Here is a 19,887-nt window from a genome sequence, read left to right as displayed (position 1 = left end):
CATTGTCCATAACGTGGGCTGGCCAGTAAGGGATATCAACAGCAAATGTATACATTGTATGATAATTAATAGATTCTTAGGTTTGGAGACAAATCTGTTCGACATGCTGGATTTTTGACGACACATGCCGTGCTCCAATATCCATACTATCCGTACTTACTAGCCTAAGTTTGAGTACGTAGGGTGTTCCAATTCAGATCGGGCGAAAGTGTACTCAAAACGGTCAAATCACATGTGGCAATGTACACTTTTCGTACTCAACGGCAGCCATCTTTGCTACGTAGCGGAAGAGGGCGGAGCCAGGCTGAGCCAAAGTCGGCGCATTTTCAACATAGCCTGCATTAATAGAGTCATTTTGTAGTTTTTATAGCTTTTTATAGCTGCTAGGCGTAAAGAGTTCACCGTTCAAAGCGGGATGTTTATTGCGGGGGAGGAGTCGCGGCGGCAGTCATGATCGTAATTTCCGGTTAGTGCACCACGGAGTATTCGATTTGGAACAACACTGACATCTGAAAACTAGCGCATTTAGTGAGTGCGGATAGTGTGCTTCGTTTAAGTGTACAATATCCATACTTCCAGTATGGATATTGGAAAACAGCATGGGAAAGTCCTTGCAGACTTCCTAAATGCAGTCTACACGGCCTAGAATGTTTAGAATGATATTCCTAGGTTGTGACACAGAGAGGGGAATCGCACACACATGCATAGACACTAGGGATGAGTCGGTCGCGACCGATTCGTTACAATGAACGAATCCCAAACGTGAACGACAAGAACTGGTTCCCCAAAACAAGAAGAACTGGTTCTTTGATTCTTTTTTTTTAACCAAAAATATGGTCACGTAAATGAAATATACAAACGGACAGAGCTTCGTCTCCCCGCGACTTATATTGATTGAAAACGTTCTCAAAGATTCAGCCATTAAGAGGTAGCAATGGTGTTGCAATGGCACCTGGGTAAACAAATGACAAGGCGGTACTGTCACGTTAAAATTGTACCGGTGGCGAAAATTGTACCGGCCTAAATCATCAGTTGTTGACAAATTCCAAACCTGCCTGGCAACAGACGACGCGATCGTCTGTTGCCGATCCGTTATCTGTATTGTATGTTATTTCGTCTTTGGAAACATGAGCCGAATGTTTTTTGAAACCTGCCCGGCAACGGACAACCCTTACGTAATTGGTTGTCAAGTTGTCAACAACTGATGACGTAGGCCGGTACAATTTTCACCCCCGGTACAATTTTAACGTGACAGTACCGTTGAATATGCGCGCTTTCGCTGTCTGACGTATCTTGGGTCATACCATTCAACGTGGGGCTCATATATCCCCCTACATTTTTTCGAAAATAGACTTGACCTCCATCTGTTTATTGGATAAACGCATTTCCCAATCCCAGGGGGCTTTGCTCCATTCTACCTCAATTTAAGAACAAACAAAGAAATTAAACTGCAGTTCGTATTTTTTATTTATGACCATGAAAGTTCTGTAATGCCTGAACAATGAAGAATTAAATGTAAAGTAAAATAAAATTATAAATGTAAAACCATGAATGAAATATAGAGAGTAAGCAAGTGGTATAAATATTGGTGGGACGTTTGGCTATACTATATAGTATATCTTCTCGATTTTCACGGGGGTTGGAGCCTAGAAGTGATTTAAATTATGCTCACGGCCGTCTCGCTTAGGGGGGCGGGGGGGGCAGACACCAAATGACGTAATCTGACGTGACGAACGAATCAAAACGAACGAATCAAAAATAAACGAATCGTTATATTGAACTGAACTGAAAGAACTAGTTCCCGGAAAAGAATCGTTTTGCCCATCCCTAATAGACACACATATACACATAAACACACAAAGATACATGTACCCCCTCCTCGCACACAAACACAAATGCATAGACTAACATGACATGTTGGGTTCTAATTGCTTCAACCTGCACATCAGAATCTTTAAGGTCTATATCCAGGTCAAGTCCAAGTCCAGTATTGCTGACCCCTACAGCCAGTTAGCGTCTCAAAGGTCTCCAATTGCCCACAATCGACGACACCCCTGTTACCCCATGCCACCCCCTTTACCTGTAACCCAGGAGAATATGAAAGACACCAGAAGGACCTGGGACCAGGAGAGAGCAAGTCCTCGTTTAGTCGTGGGTAGGGGCGCATTATGTCAGGTAGGCAGTATCTGTATCACATAGCAATGAGCACAAACTGTAGAAGTGAGAGAATACAGATGACAACGCCACCGTCCTGCTGGTGTGGATGTTGGCAGCGTCTGGGGAGCCCTTATGTGGTTGACTGTGGCATGGAGAGGGTTAAGCGCAATATCCAGCATTTCTCATTACAACGTCTCATACTCATCTCCCCCTGTGAAACAAGGGGTTACTGCAACGTTAACCATCAAGGCCTCATGACGCATAATAGCAGTTCCTTCCTGTCGTCCAACTACAGCCGCATAAACTGTGACTCAGATACAAATACAACCACAAGCGGATGGAAGGTGTGTATATATATATATGTGAGTCTGAGGTCAAGACAGCTGACCAATTGATCAATGGCAGCAATAAAAAGTTGCTCTTAGGACTACTCTTCTACAACTGCAAGATTGTTTCACAAAGCAACAGCGAAACGCGTTGTTTACATAAATAAATCAGCTTACCAGTGTGCAGTGATTTTACACTTTTTTTGGCTTTATACTATTGCTGGCTGCACATCACCAGCACCTGAGAATCAAAAGGCATGTGCCCAGGGACTTCGTTCTTTTTAACAATCAATATATGTTGATACATGTGTAAGCTTGCAGACATATATTTATCACGAAACATAAATGCATACTAAAAATAATGCAAAACAATCACTAGCTCCTAGCGACTCAGGGCGCTGGTCTGGGGCCCTGGTCAGGTCCTGGGGCCCTGGTCAGGGTCAGGGGCCCTGGTCAGGGTCAGGGCCCCTGGTCAGTGTCAGGGGCCCTGGTCAGGGTCAGGGGCCTTGGTCAGGTTCAGGGGCTCTAACGGCCTGGGTAGTAATCCGTCACGCTCATCTGGGATGCTTCTCCTAGCTGTTTTTCAGTAGCAGTGAAGAGCCCATGCATCTTAACTTATATGGGTTGACATCCTGATACGGTAAACAAGGCAGGAATGCTCATCCTTTTATTCTTGTCTTAAATGATTAGGTATTATATGTATTGATTAGGAATGGCTCTATGGATTCTTCTCCACGGGGAAAAAAGGGATCAAACTGCACATCCTCTGATAGACTGTTTTAACCACTCTACCATTGTACTGTGCTACCGCAAAACCTTACCATGTGTGTGTGCGTGCATTTGTGTGAGGGCGTGCTTGCACGTCTGCGTGTTTTTGCGTTTGCATCGCTGGCCTTGGGTTAGATGTTGTGTGCTGATGCGAGGCCAGCCGGCTTACATCACACAACGCTCTCCACAGTCACAACCTAACCCCCAAGTCACACACAGCTTCTCTCCCCCCCCTCGAGCCCCCCAGACACACTCACCTCTTCCGCCACTGCCTCACACATTCTCAGCAGACGTTTCGTCCTGAACTTTTCCTGGTGACATTTAGAAGTTTGTTAAATGAACCGAGACATTGAGATCCCCAACTCCTCTCGAGATCTAAACTGGCTTTTCTCACTCTCCGCCTCACTCTGTCTCCCTCCAGAACTGCGTGTGCAACCGCTTTCATGTGGTGCAGGCGACCAGCCGCTGCTCTTCAAAGCGTGGTATGATGGGAGCAACAGAAGGGAAGCGCTTTATTTATTGATGCCTGGGCTCCCATGGAGGATGGTTGGAGCTATAGCGAGATCCAACACAGATACTGCTCCAACACATCCAGCAATGCCCCTGCAGAGCTGGTCTGGATCTCCTCACACACTTACTTCAGTAGAGTGTCCTCCCTGCCCTGAGAGTACAGGGGAGGAGGCTCGGCTGGGATGCTGCTATATGTGTATGTTCTGTATCTCAGATGCCGGTTGTGTGTTTTTCTTCCCATGGTGTTTTATGTCATGGGTGGTTACGTGCATGTTACGTGCACGTGTTTAAAATAGGTATTCATTGTGCTTGCATGTATTGTGGCTGCATATATGGATCGTTTCTTATTTGTGTGAGAGTTGTGGACCACTTTAGAGTGGGGAGGCTGCTTAGCATGTTATGACATTGGTATGACATGTGAGTGTGATGACGTGGAGCTGCCGGGGGGGGCGCGGCCACCTGGCCACCAACGCTGGCACCCCTTTTGACAAATGTGTGTACTAGTTCCTGGCGCCACTGCTTTAGACCATGAGGTAACAGTGCAAATATTATGAAAGTAAACAAGGATTTGGTCCTAATTACCAGAGGGTTCAATGAGGGGTTCATCTGGTGAGGAGGGAGTCTCTTTCTCCAGATCAACCAGTTATCAACAGACAACAGCTAAGACTGTTTGTAGCACACACCAGTCTGTCTTTCTGTCTGTCTGTCTGTCTGTCTGTCTGTCTGTCTGTCTGTCTGTCTGTCTGTCTGTCTGTCTGTCTGAGTGTGTGTGTGTGTGTGTGTGTGTGTGTGTGTGTGTGTGTGTGTGTGTGTGTGTGTGTGTGTGTGTGTGTGTTTGTGTGTGTGTGTGTGTGTGTGTGTGTGTGTGTGTGTGTGTGTGTGTGTGTGTGTGTGTGTGTGTGTGTGTGTGTGTGTGTGTGTGTGTGTGTGTGTGTGTGTGTGAGAGAGAGAGAATGTTTGATTGCCTTGCTGAATAAGTAGTGAGATGTTGTTTCAATTAACATTTCATTTTTGCATTTACATCGCCATTGAATCCTTAATTTAAATGCGTTGCTCTATGTAGGCTAAGCAGCTATGTTTCTGCATCTCGTGCAGAGGATGCAGAATTCGTCTTCATACGACATTTTCTCGCGGATGAATGAATCATCCGCCTGCACTCACAGAGCCAGCGCACCGGCAGAGCGCGTCTTTACGCATAGCGCGTCAGTGGCTGAGAAACCACGCATGCCATAGCGGTTAAGACGCACTTTAGTATTGAACCGGTCTAAACGAGTCCCCCGCGACATATGCAGCTGATTCTCATCTAAACAACTTTGATAGTTGCAGAACATATTCCTCGAGTGCGCGGACTCCAAAGGCACTCTGCGTTTGATCTGGTTTTCCCAGGGCTTTTGGATTCCGTTTGGAGGGGCTTTCCGAGGTGCTGAAAGATGAATCAGAGCGCAGGGGCAGGAGCGGGTCACACACGGCGGTTCTCCGCCGATGAGAAGGTAAGGGGTTGCCTATCATTGCGTCATGTAACACTGGCGTGTTTGTTCTTTGATGCGCTAGAATGCGAGATCACGGCTTGCGGTCTTTTCTTATCTGGGATCAAAGTTTTCGCTCTCCCCGGAACTTACACCAAAATACACCAAAAGAGTTCAATATGTCTTTGAATCTGTAGTGAGAAAGCCACGTGGAAGCAGTCATTTGGATCAGTTTAGTGGCCATGTATGTATATCATGTCTGATCAATTATTGAATTGCAGCACGTGCAAATGTGGTTCCAGTTTGAGGACTATCTCTGTGAGTGTATGGTATCAATGATTCATGGGACACCGAGGAGAATGCGCCGAAACTGCAGTCTTGCAGTCTCGATTCAGTCTCACTGTCAAACTCTCCCATTCATTTACTCTATTGTTGCTTTGTTGTTATGGTGTGTTTGTGTGTGTGTGTGTGTGTGTGTGTGTGTGTGTGTGTGTGTGTGTGTGTGTGTGTGTGTGTGTGTGTGTGTGTGTGTGTGTGTGTGTGTGTGTGTGTGTGTGTGTGTGTGTGTGTGTGTGCTTGTGTTTGTGTGTGTGTCATTTGCAAATGTCCCGAGGCTATTTGCAGGGGTACTGTATCTAAGTAATAGGTCCATCTGCACACTTTTAATATACAATTACATTGACCCTAGTCTTGTGATCTCCTAATGCAATTATCCTATGCCTGGAAACAACTTCATGACGTTGGTCATGACGTTGTCGTGGTCTCCCAACGGGTTTGAGGGACAAATGAAAGTGCATACATAGCTGGAGGCAACTGTGGTGCACCTTTCCATCCCCCCCTCCCCCCAGCCACCCCTCCGTCACGTGCATCACTCTTTGGACTTCAGTCCATGTCCACAGAAAGCAAAGTTCAATGTTCAGCCATGAATCACCTATTGCATGAATTGTCATCTACTAGGCTGCAGATATAACGGATGTACTATTAACACATCTACTATTAACCAATATGCTATTAACAATGTATAATTGATCGGTAGGATTTATAATCCTGCCTCATTCCTGTTACCCCCGGGTTGAAGTATGTGAGTCTGTTTATCCGAGGTAAGATTGACAGAAAATTGAGTTTAATCCCAAACCACTGAGCCTTTCCTGCTTACGTCATCAACACAGGATTTAAGGCCGAACAAGAGTGTACTTTCATCTCGAATGCAGTGCCTGTCAAATTAATAGCAGCATCATGTTCGATTTACCTCAGTCTCGGTTTTCTTTGAAATCTAAAATGGTTCTGCCGTTGATCGATAATGAGGGGAGAGAAAGGGGCATTGGAAGCGACAGTGTGTGTGACGTGATTGAACAAGATGAAACAGCTGCCTTCAGCTGCTCATGACATCAGTGTGTCTTGTAGAGGTGACCTTTGACCTCTAGTATGGTTAATCCCTCGACTCTCCTTCTCGACATACAATTGACAGAAGGGTGAAAGTCAAATATGAGTGTGTGCATGCTTGTGTCTGAGTGTGTGCTTGCGTGTCTGTGTGCTTAAATACAAATATATATCACCTGCTGCTTCTCTAACTCAATTTTAAACTGCTCATTTGCTAATTTATGTTGTTACCTTTGTAAAATGCGTTAGAATATCAAAGACTGTAGACTGAGCTCCATTCCCCATCATGCTTATCCACATGCACATTGCTTTTGACCATTTTCTATAAATTACCTCGCTTCTGGGAACCAGCTGCATAATGTTTATATAATATCCATAGTGGGTAAAGCACACATACAATTTATCCATTGTAATACCTGAGCAGCCAAAAGGGAGTGTTGCAGAAGAGGAAGGTCAACACACTAAGGAGGTATCGACTAATTTGGAAGGATGTGTAATATGACAGCAATCGATCGACTGTGACATAACTTCATACAAGGTTACTGAACGTACTTCACCTTGATAACCATTGATACCTACAGCGTAACGATCGCTCTCCAGACTGAATTCACGGTCGCCACCGCCGCTGCCTCTAGGAGGGTCTGCGGTGTGAGTGATGAGGTGTTTGTTGGTTTGTTCTTGTACCTCTCGGTAGAGTGAAACCCTTTAACCAACATAACCACCTACAGATGCTGTCCTCGGGCCTACCGGGCATTTTTTGTAATGAAATTAAAATAACAAAAACTCCCAACATTCAGACATAAAGCTGAACACGAATGGATTATGTTCCCACTGATGAGATGCTGATCTACTGCCTGTGTTTCCCGGCAGCAGCTTGGGCAGGGTTCTGCATGGAGCTGTGGTTCTGGGGCAGGGGTGGAGTTTGAAATGTGGAGTAATTCTTCGTTCCTCTTCATCTCTTGTGTAACAGAGAGGATTGGACACAATCAGCATGGTTCTGGACCACTCCCAGTCCAAGTCCTCCCTACACCAACAGGTTTCTCCGCTACAGTTCAATCTATACTGTGGTTTTGCCCTCGTGCTCCGGGGTCCAAACGTCCCCACATTTACCGATTAATTATATTAATGATATAAAAAAAAGCCTGGTCGTAACTGCTAAGTAGGTCTTAGTTACGACCTGACGTTAGAATGGAACTAACGCCGGTTGCACCAACGGGACTTACGCCTGGTCTTAACTGCGCCCATGCGCGGCCATGTGAATGTTCCATGGTATGCGCCTATCACCGCGTTGCTAGGATACCTCGTGACAACAGCTGTTTACTATTTTTCTTGACATGCTGTTGGACACCGAAATTAATAATTCATTCGTTCACTCATTGTCATTCATCAATTGTGTTAATGCCTAACAATAAAACACTGCAAACGAATATAATTAAAATATGTATTTGTAATGTCTGGTTTACGACGAGCAGGCATTTAGACGGGAATGGTTCTGTAGGAGAGATTTGTTTAATGTGTCGGCCTATATAAAACATATAAACATAGTTAAAACAACATTCACAACTGATTATAAGTTGAGAACGGACTAATCGGCCAGCGATATCTTCCCGACAGGCAGTCGATCTGTGAACACTGATCATATCGCCGGCTGTGCTTTGAAATGCAGTTTAGCGAAGCGTTGCAAGGATGGTGGTAAAGCTGCATTGGATTGGCTGTAATTGTTATAGAAACAGCCTGGAATTTCAACTCTACGCCTGCCCCTGACCAGGCGTAGGATTTACGCCTGGTCTTAGTGAAAAGAACGCTAAGCCCAGTTGGTGCAACCGGCGTAACGGTTAGGTTGGACTTAGAACGCCAAGTTACGACCAGGCGTAGTTACGACCAGGCTTACGCCCAGTTGGTGCAACCGGCCCCGCACCAACTGGAAGTGAAATGAAAGTGAAACTGAAGTGAAAGTGATAGACAATCGGATCTAAAAGTGTAGTTAATATATCACAATACCGTGTCAAGAAAATGTCAAAAAGGATATCGTTAGACTCATGGCACAATATCCTTTGTCGTATTTTGGCCAAATTGGAGCAGAAGACAGGTGATGTTAAAATGAACCGAAACTTGGCCCGGTCGGACCCCGAGTGCAGGAAGGGGGGGCCTGGACTTTCATAATCTTCGCTCTGTGAATGTAAAGGATGTTTGGTCGGATGTTACGACCACATTATGATTCTGTTACGAAGAATCATAATGTGAATGGGAATATTCTATAAATCTCTTGATATCATCTTTCGTCTCAACACTTCTGCTGCAGCCACTTAAAGTCTCACTCCGAGAACCTTAAAATATGAATCAATCCATTAGAAGTATGAAAATATCTTCCCGGTGGTGCAACAGAGCAAACAAGGTGTCCTTTGACATCTACGTTTCGAAACGATTGCAACAGTGCCACACATGATCATATTTGAATATGTTTCGGGGTAGTAATTAGCTGTCGATTTTGGCGGCCTTTATCAATAATGACCAGCTATAGATTTGCTTCCCGATGGAGATTTTTGACAAATTACATGTTAATTAGCATCTACACATTAAGCTGCATGAGTCCAATGAGATCAAGCTCGGCCTCTTGCTACACCGAGATCATGTCCTAGACCTAGGTGTACCATGTAAAATACATGTTACCATTAGCTAGAGTGTCGTTCTTGGTGTCATTGGACTCAGCTCAACGTGTAGATGCTAAATAACATGTCATTTGTGACAAATCTTTATCGGGAAGCAAATCAATAGCTGCTCAGTATTGATTAAGGCCTCCAATTTCGACAGCTAATTACTACCATTAAACATGTTCGAATATGCTCATGTGTGGCACCGTTGCAATCGCCTGGAAGCGTAGATGTTGAAGGACACCTTGTTCGTCCTCTTACGCCACCGGGAAGATATTTTGATTGACTAATGAATTGATTCAGCTATTCCCCCAGAAGTCTGGGGTCAAAAGGTCAAAAGGAGACGGCACCACGCCGGGGTGGATCCAGATCTCGGGCAACAGCGCAGGGTTGCCAGGTCCTGCAAAAAACGTGCCCCCCACATACCGTTCAAAATCCACCCAAAATGTCCTAGAAGCATCCCAAATAAAAAATGATATTATTGGCCATTTTGGCCAACGTTTTGAAAGTAATAATATTTGAGGGAATATTTTTTTGTTGTTGTTTTAGCAGCGAAATGCACCGGGTGCGTGTGTGCGTGTGGGTGTGTGTGTGTGTGTGTGTGTGTGTGTCTGTGTCTGTGCGTGCGTGTGTGTGCTTGTGTGCGTGTGTCTGTGCGTGTGCGTGCGTGTGTGTGTGTGTGTGTGTGTGTATAACACGCTATTTTATGTTGAAATGCGACGTAATCCAGTGTTCACGAAACGTACACTGTCAACGTAGGTATGCTTTTGGCGACTGGGTTGGCTCTCAGATATACGTGTTTCTAACAAGAAGATATCATTAAAAGTTACATAAAGTAACAGTTTAATAACACAAACGCAGGAAGCACGTGAGCTGCTAGTTTAGCGAAAGCAACCTGACGTCGTTGAAACATGCGAGCGAGCCGATCAAATCCTAATAACTATAAAACTAAAGATCAGACACAATCACTGACTGAAGATTATGCAAGTAAAAAGTATATATCTCGCTAGAAATGTTATTAGAAACACGTTTAACGGTGAATCGGTCCTAAAATATTGCATTTCCCATTCAGATAATAAAGATTAATAAAGATCATACACATTCACTGACTGAAGATTATGTAAGGAAAATGTACATTTCTCGCTAGAAATGTCATTAGAAACACGTTTAATGGTGTATCTGTCCTAAAATATTGCATTTCCCATTCAGATAATAAAGATTAATATAAGCTACGCCGTGTTCCGGAGCCGCGGGGGATTCTGGGAATTGGGGTTCTCAGTTGACAAATGGGGCTTTTGTTAGCTTGTTTTGTTGTTAGGATTAAGTGTGGTTAATGGGTTCGGGATGTTATGTGGTTGTGTGTTGTTCTATTAACATTGTTTGTGTGTTCATTATTGTCGACACCGTCACCGAGAGTGACGTGACCATCGTTTCGTGCAGCTGTTCCGTGTTGAAGTCCGTTCAATAAAAACCAACTCTCGTTGTCGAGCGTTCAATAAAAACCAACTCTCGTTGTCGAGCGTGCCCCCCCCCCCCTTCAACTAACGTGTCCCCCCCCCCCCCCGCCCCCCCCCCCCCCCCCTACAATCGTGTTTCCCCCCCCCCCTCAACAAACGTGTCGCGTAGTCGATGATATTTGACAATGGCGCAGTCAAAAAACAAAAGCTTCTGTTTTGTACCTCTATGCGCCAATTCAAAACAAAAACAAGCGTATTTACATTTCCACGACTTCCCAAATAATACCCAATACAGCAGTGGCGATCAGACGGAATGAAGGAGTTAATTTCGTAATTCAGAAGGGGAGTACACTGGTCTGTAGTCGGCATTTCTCAGCGGCTGATTATGACGACGGGAGTGCTACGCTGAATACTGGAGCTGTTCCTAGTCGTTTTGACTGGAACAGCTACACCATAGCCCCGAAAAAAACACCCGTGTATAAACCGGTGTCAGCTCGAAAAGCTGAAGGAGAGGACAAAACACAAACGGACCGGAGAGGTACCGGGGAACATGACTACGCGACACGCCCCCCTGCCGGTAAGTAGATGTGTGCTAACTAGCTGTTATGTCTGTTATTTGTGTTCAACACTTGTTGGGCTATTGTATAATTTTGCCAAACATGGCATGGTTAACGTTAAAACATTCAATCAACATCAGACGTACTGTTAAACTGGGGTTGCATATTAATTCAGATTCAGCTTTATTGGCCAGGTTTGCGAACAAACGAGGAATTTCACTTTGGTTTTTACTCTCTATGTACAACACTCAACCTATAGTTAATACATAAAAAAGAAAAACAGAAAACAGGACAAATAAATGTAATAATAATAAATATAAATAAACTGTTAAGTATACAGAATAACAATACAATAAAAAGAAAGAGTGAATACGAATGAATGGTAATGAAGACTGATTTGTCTTCTTTTTTTGTAGGTGCACTGGATGATGCCCTGGAGTATATTGCTGAGCTGGAGGCAAGGCTCCAAGAAATGTCCATGGGGCCACAAACTGTCCTCAACAGATTTTGTGTGTCTGATCAGACCATGACATATTATACTCGGTTTCCATCTCAAGAAGTGTTTCAAGTGTTTTGGGAGTCTGTTTTGCCCCTCAACACAATATATTCTTTATTGGAGCAAAGCACAGAGGATTGGACAAGAGGCGATTCCAACACCAAGCCCTTCAAGGAAGATTCCAGTCATTGATGAGTTTTTCATCTACTGTTGTAGAGTAGCAACTGGCCTTAAAGAACAGGTCATTGCTGACATCTTCCAGGTCAGCACAGCTGAGATGGTACCAACTCCAAGCTGGATATTCCCTCTAGGATGTGGGACATCAAAGGGCGAAACGTCAAATAAAAATGTGACTGTTTTTTTTTTATATTGTAGTGATAACAGATGTATTCTAATATGCATCTTTTCATAATGAGCAAGTTTAACAGAGTGCAAATTGCAAAATAAATGTCTTACCAGCATACGCTCTGTAGAGTGTGGACTTGACTCCAGTCTTCCCCACCGACTTGGGTTTCTTCACCACCAGGTCACTCACAGCCTCTGGATGGATTCCCTGAGGCGAAGAACAAAAATTTAGTCATACAGGAAATGCTCATATACTCTAGACAAATACTGAAGTGTATGATTTGAACAGAGGACACAACAGCACACGTGTGTTCGAGGTCGATGCCACATCTGTGGTTGACTGGTACAGGCCAGGGAAGGTGGAACCACATCAAGGCCCAGCTGCACATAATGCGCTGTCTGGAACCGCAGAGCGGTTATATGGCTACAGAAGCCTTTGCCCGCAGCACAGCTACAGCTGTGTTCTGAGAGACCCAGTTGTCCAACAGCCTCCAGGGTGATCTGTGAACACCATAAGAATTGAGTTACTGAACTTAGTAGGTAGGACCTTGATATAAGGCCATTGGAAACTGGCAAGGAGCCTGCAACCGCAGAAAAGCCATGTACAGTTCCGTGCAAAACTCTTGGGCCACCATTACATCTGTTGTTTTAGCAATGTTATAACATGAACTAGCCTAGATGTTTGTCCTTTTAATGCACTCAACAAATTTCCTTTATTTACGGCTTGTGCCTTAATGAAGAGGAAGAAACCTTGTGTGTAATTCAAAGTTGTTGTTGATGTATCTGCACTCTAAGGGCCCTATTTTAACGGTCTGAAACGCAAGTGGGAAGCGCAAAGCGCAAGTAGCTTTGTGGGCGGTTCTACGGCGCTATCGCTATTTTACAGGCGGATAAATGACACTTGCGTCGCGGCGCAAGTGTCAAAAGGGTTGGTCTGAAGCAGCCTAGTTACCCGTAGTTGTGGTTTGGGCGTAACGTCCAACAAACCAATGAGAGTGCCAGCTCCCATCCCCTTTAAGAGCCATGAGCGCATTTGAATCGGACGAGTTGATATTTTGACAGCGCGTCTGCAGTCTCCGATGAGACAGATGCTCATGAATTTCAAACTGCAAATGGCTCAGTTTATTGCCAAATAATATGGCCTAATTCACACATGGAATAAGGGGTTTTCTTCCACAACTTCAGAAATACTGAGTCCTCAAATAAATTTCGGCAAAGAAAACGTAGGCCTATATGATATGCGGTAACTGTGGTTCTATTTAATGATATACGCAGTACATTATAAACATTGTTTCTTATCAGTATTGTATGCTATCCTAATATGCATGTGTCCCCGCGGTATAAGACATTGCCATTGATTGTATTATGCGTTACGTGTTTAGTTTGCGTGTGTTTAAACAGAGCACACACGCTTGCCCGCATTCATTCATTCTTTTTAACACTCACTCGCGGTAAAACAATGTTTTTCACGAACAAATACTCATCAATCCTAAAAGTTATGGGCATGTAGGCCTACACGATGTCTCTGTCAAGAAAATATGTGTTTGCTGTACGGTGTTTGCAGATGCATTGATTTAAAAGTACAACTTATTACCGCTGCATCAGCTGTTCCCAAATAATTTACCAAGAATGTGCGGCTAGGTAGATGGGAGAAGCAAAGTGTATGCGCGAGGTGCACAAGCAATCCGTATGCATTGCATGCGCATGTATGCATGCGCCCTTAAAATAGCATCTGAACAACGCGCCACTGACTTTAAACCAGGTATTTCCTGGTCAGTAGCGCAATGGTATTCAGAAACGGCAAAATACCGTTTGCGCCAGAACACGCCTCCTCCTTCCGCCGAAACGCCCCTTGGGGCGCATGATCAATCCCTAATTTACCGGCGAGTGGCGGTGGTGGGAAAAGAACGCTCTGCGCCAGTTGTAAACTAGCAACGACACATGCGCCAGTGACTAAGTCACTTGCGCCGGACGCAAGATAGGGCCCTTAATGTTGCTGATTTCTACAAAATTAATTAACTTAAAACTTGGTTCCCTGGCCCCATTCGTCTTTGTAAGTCAATGTTCTTTTTTTGCCTTTACTATTTTGTCAGAATGCACCAGAATGCTTAGTTTGTTTGTGAAAATCACAAAAAAAAATTCTTGTGGGGGAGGATGCCCCCAGACCCCCCTACGGGGGTTTGGAATGCAATCGTTCAGACCCCCCTCAAATAAATTTGACCAGCCGCCACTGGAGTCCAGGTGAACTCTGAACAAGTGAGTCTTGAGTCTCTTGTACACAGTAGATATAAATCTAAACAGAACATACTAACAGCCATATAGCCTGGGCAGCTTACAGCACTGAGAAGATAAAAATCTGTTGCCCGGTAATATGACAAAGAAATAATAATAATAATTTTCCAAACGAGGACATGGGTATATATCGGTTTCAAATGAACTGAAATGGATGTATTATGACTTAACACATAGCCAGCTAGTGTAGAGAAGTTGTTTCCAGATTATTCCAATAATGTAAGACGCATATCGGAGAAAGTTCTGCTTATGAGCAGACATAATTGCGCTGTCCAGAAATTCCCAATGTTAGATCAAAAGTCCTTCTATCCCTCGTTGATTTAAAGACATTAATCTCAACAATGGTAGGTGTATCACTCTAACTTATTTAACATTAAGATATATTGCCCTGCTTGAGTCTGACTGTATGGTAATCGCGTCGCTATGGACAGTTAATGAGGTGAGGAGGAGCAGGGAAGTGAAAAAAGGATGGAACAAGATATCAAACTACGTTGAGAGAATTACGGAATTAGCGAGAGAAGACACGGATACAGATTCACTTGTCAAATTGAGAAATTGAGTTATTGCTGTTACTCCATCACAATAAATTGAAGCTGCACACAGCCATAGAAAAGCGTATAGCTTTGCTCCCTCGCAACGCTACGCTAGGCTGAAATAGATAAACTAAGCCGCTAACCTCCCTGGTTATGCCGAGTGTGTTCAGACTTTCAGAAAGCAAGATCACGGGTCTCGCTTTCTGTGTGTATGTCATGAGTAGACACACACACTTTGCTCCAGGCCTGGGATCAAGAGTTTAGCTTGTGCCATGATGGAGAGGTCTGGATCTCTGGTGCTCAATAGGGAGAGTCTTGTGTAAGTGTTGCCATCTGTCCTACTGTTTGACCAGGGCTATAAGTTACACTACACTTTATAGCGCCCAGAAACGTCAATTAAAAGAAAACATGAACCTGGAATCTGGGTCAACGGATCTGCCTTGCTAGCGAGCTTGGAGGTGGGGATGGGATGTCTGGGAGATTTTGTTAAAGGCATTGCTACTAGGGTTAGCCAGCCCTCTAGGTTTTAAAAAATATTTTCTCTCAGGAAAATTTACCAAATGATTTACTTCTTCTAACTACAAAGGTATTGACAAGGTAAGGGAGTTTGACTGTAGTCATGCAGCAAATATATATATATATATATATATATATATATATATATATATATATATATATATATCTGCCCAATCTGCCCAGATCATGTCTTCTAAATTAAACTGAAAAAAGCTTGACATTTGACCGCCGTGTGACACTGAACATTGTCCCCATTCATCATTTTGTGTCTGCTTGACAGACGTGTCACTTTCAAAGGGTCTGTCACTGTTTCTATTTATACTATCCCATCCCACGGCGTGCATTGGTAGCTGAAAATAGACCATCAAACACAACACACAGACCCCCTGCATCTAAAAATTCCCAATGTCAGGAATATGAGTCGATGTCAACAAGGTTTGGCACGGAAAATATCTTAAACCGATTCCCATTGATTCAGCCTGCCTATTTTAAACTGCTAAAACCTTTTGCACCAGGCACTGCAGGTGCTTCCGCTATAAAGAACATGCTGGCTTGGCCCAGCCATCTCTCAGGTGTGCACTCAGCCAACCTATTGGCTGATGGAAGCAGTTTGTCAATGAAGGTCAAGAAGTATGAATCTTTAATATGGAAGTGGGCGTCTGCCTACAATGAGGATCTAATCCTGGTTCTGTATGTAAGCTTGATCCCTGGAATAACATGGTGTATCGGTACCAGGCAATATCCTCTAGGTGCGGCAAAAAAGTGATAGCAGGACACCACAGATATTAAAGAAATGTAACCATTTATTTTCTGACAAAAGCATGGCAGGGAGCTTTATGTCTATACTGTTCATCAGCTAGAGATCACAGCCGTATTGCAACAACAGACGGTTTAACAAGGAAAATGTGTTATCAGTGGCTACTTATCCACTGAGATGCCAAGAGGCCACAGGTTTTTCAGGTTTATAGACTTATGTCGCAGGTGAGTCTAGTAGAGGAGAGACCACCGACCCCACCCTAATGTCAACTCCTTTTCGTTTCTTTGATTTCACCCACCAAAAATTGTGGACTTTTTCCAAAACACTCTCCCAATGTGCCTGCTAGTCTCACGTCACTGTGTGGACGTGCAAAGTGTAGTTTTCAGAACATTATAACACATAATTGTGATATGAGCCAGACATCTGTGGGGAGCCGATTGCTCTTCGGAAGCAAGATGAGAGGAACATTTTTGGTGTTTCAGCGGGCTGGACAGCACTTGATGTTGGTGAAGACGGTATGGACAGGAAATATTTGACGCGACAACTGTGTTTTAACATTTATTTGGCATCGTTTGCATACGGGCTGAATAATATCTAATCCCCGAACTACCAAAACTCTGAGAACAAGAGTCATCTCACCAGCGCTAGCATGTTATTTTCATCAGACTGAACAACCCCCTTCACCGGAGTATTACTGTCTCTTTAAGGTCTCGTTCTCGTTTTATCTCCCTCCGAACACATGCCCACTCCTTCTCTCTCGCATTATTGATTAAGTTAAGCTCCGCACTAGGCCACCTCCACCTACGCAGTTTCAATAGACACCATCCAATCCAGGATCTTCAAACCATGGGCGCTGCGTCATTTGTCCTTCCCAGCCCCTTCCTTGGAGACCACCACCACCATCCCCTGGAACGCCATATCTGTTATCTCTCTCTGAGCCTAACCCCTGCTGTGTGTGGCCACTATAGGCATATTGTAATCCCAGTTCCTTGACATTGTCTCTCTGCGACTTATCATTAGAGGGGTCTTAGCTGAAGTCAACGTGGTGGTGGGGGGGTGGGGGGGATAGGGGACAGGGGATAGGGTATCGACATTTAAGCCCCAAATGACTTCTAAAGGTGGCGCTTTCTGCTTGTGACAAAGCTGCTTCTCATTATGACGTCATCTCCCCAAACACTGAGCTTCACACGGGAGTGTGTGCATGCGTTCGTGTATGTGTGAGTGTGTGAGTTTGGGAATGTGTGTGTCGGAGTGGGGTGGGATAGGGTGGGGGGTTTTGAAACCCCCACTCGCGCAGATGCCCCCACGCTGGGGCATCTGCGTGAGTCTAAGGGCCCAATGGGGGTCCCCCGGGCGTAGTCATTTCAATGCCTTGACTACCTTGGCTCAGGGGCTGTGGTGAAGCGTCATTTCACATCCTGATGTCCATCCCTAGCTCCTCCACCTGGGCTTTGTTTACCGTCTCCTCCTCAACCTCTTCTGCTTCCCCTCGCCGTCCAAGAGCTGAAGAACATCTTGAGGATGTGTTCACTGATTCATGATTCATGGACCAAAGCAGGCGTTCTGTAGAGACACACAGGCACGCACATCCATCCACTCCACAAACACACACACACACACACACACACACACACACACACACACACACACACACAGTTTTTTTTTACAGTAAACTGTGTGTATGTGTACAATACATTATAAAAGTTGGAACAACCCAGTACAGTCCAGTCGATACTGTGCATTTGCTGAATTGCTTACTTGCTTACTTGACTTGATATGTGTATGGCCAGCTCAAAAGATGTTCTTCCCCGTCACGACTCTTGGGTTGTCACCATCAGTGTGATGACACAGAGTGGCCACTAGAGGGCAACCTGGCATTGGACACAAGCTGCTTGTTTAATCATCGCTATAGATTTCTTGGTCATAGTCATGTCAACCGTGGCTTTTGTTTTTAGTTTTCTTTTTGCCTTTAATTTGGAAATAATTTGTCATGCAGTCAACATCGAAGTAACTAACATTATTTTTGATAGGGTTAGGCAAAAGAGGAATAAACCAATTATTACAAAATTATACCTGTAAACGATGCATATCCTAAAAAGCTGTCTGATTTATTAAACATTGTTTAATGATGCATTTATCTACGTGCTGTTGGGATAGGACCAACATCCGCCGCATAGACCTAACGCTGAAGTCAACATGTGATTATAGAATATGGCATGTTTTTGCACCCGACAAGATGGAGCATGCCGTTCCTCACAATAACCAAATCAACTGCTTACAACCGGAACCCATCAAAGAGAAACCTGAAGAGAAACCTTTACAGAGCATCAGAACGCCGTGCCTCTGCCCTTCTGTAGGAGAGCACAAAGCCAACGCTCCAGAGGAGCCTTCGGAATCAGAAAACCTGGAAGTCTGAAAGGACACAGTTACTATTTGCTCTTCTGAATAAAGCCTTTTTGAAGCTTGCACGTATACGCACACACACACACGCGCACACACAAACACACACACGCACACACACACTGTTATCAAGCAGTCCCATACCTCAGGCCCACATCCCCTGATTTCCCTATGGGAATGGTTAACGAACTGTGTGGCTACTTAAATAAAACAGATTTCATGACAGTCTCACACACACAAACACACACACACACACACACACACACACACACACACACACACACACACACGCACACACACACATACGTACACACACACTGTTGGTCAGCAGGAAGAGGTGAGGCACTTTGACACCTGAGCCAGGAGATCAGAGCATCGATCCAGCAACTCTCCAGAGACATCAGAGAGTGGGAGGGAGGGAGAGAAAGAGAGAGAGAGAGAGAGAGAGAGAGAGAGAGAGAGAGAGAGAGAGAGAGAGAGAGAGAGAGAGAGAGAGAGAGAGAGAGAGAGAGAGAGAGAGAGAGAGAGAGAGAGATAAATGAAGGAACAGGAAATGAGTGAGGTGGACATTTTTGGGAGGGAGACAGAGAAATGGAGGGAGAAGGTAGAGAGAGTCAAAGAGAGCGAGGATTGAGGGAGGAGAGCAGAGAGAGGTAGGGAGAGGAAAGACTATAAAGGCAGGAGAGGAGCAGAGAGAGAAAGGGGAGATTGAGATGGAGGAATAATTCTGTACATGGAGATACAATGAATGGTGCCGTGCACCAGGGTCTTTTCCAAGGCGGTGTGTGTGCTTGCGTTTGAAGCCACGGCGCTTGCTTTAGAAACCACGGTGGGTTGAAGGTTTTCCTCAATAGAGCAGGACATGCCTGGATAAGCCAAGGTCCTCCTCGGGCCCCTAAGTAAGGGTCTCAGAGGACCTGGGAACAGTAGCCATCATTATTGTTGCTCCCTCCTCTTCTGTGTAGAGTCAGACGACGAATGGCCAGGGACAGAACTGGAGGGCACGAGGCTGTTCAATTATGCTAATCATTTAGACCTTGACAATAAAGCTATCCTGATTATTATTCATTGCATGGTTTATGTGGCTGCTTTGAGCAAAACATCATCTTAAGACATGCTCTGGTATTTTAGAAGAAGTGTTATTCTTAATACCTGCTATAATACATAAAAGCGAAACATCCCTACAGCATGAACATTGTATAAGCGGGACACACCGTGTTTTACTCAGAAATAGTTGATTCATTTTGAACAGGACTAGCATTGATCATAAAGTATA

General features: G+C 44.5%; 1 protein-coding gene across 1 annotated transcript in view; it reads left to right on the top strand.

The window, feature by feature from the left end:
• The first annotated feature begins 4,641 nt into the window (after nt 1-4,641).
• Nucleotides 4,642-19,887, top strand: part of LOC115529717 (inactive dipeptidyl peptidase 10) — a 144,338-nt gene continuing 129,092 nt past the window's right edge. The window contains exon 1 of the mRNA XM_030338690.1: nt 4,642-5,251. Within this exon, the coding sequence (XP_030194550.1) occupies nt 5,192-5,251 (60 nt within the window). The 5' untranslated portion in view covers nt 4,642-5,191. The remainder of the gene's footprint in view (nt 5,252-19,887) is intronic.

Source organism: Gadus morhua, chromosome 17 (genome assembly GCF_902167405.1).
Source record: "Gadus morhua chromosome 17, gadMor3.0, whole genome shotgun sequence".
Lineage (NCBI taxonomy): Eukaryota > Metazoa > Chordata > Actinopteri > Gadiformes > Gadidae > Gadus > Gadus morhua.
Note: the sequence above shows the minus strand (reverse complement) of the source record. Positions and strands in the feature narration are given on the sequence as shown.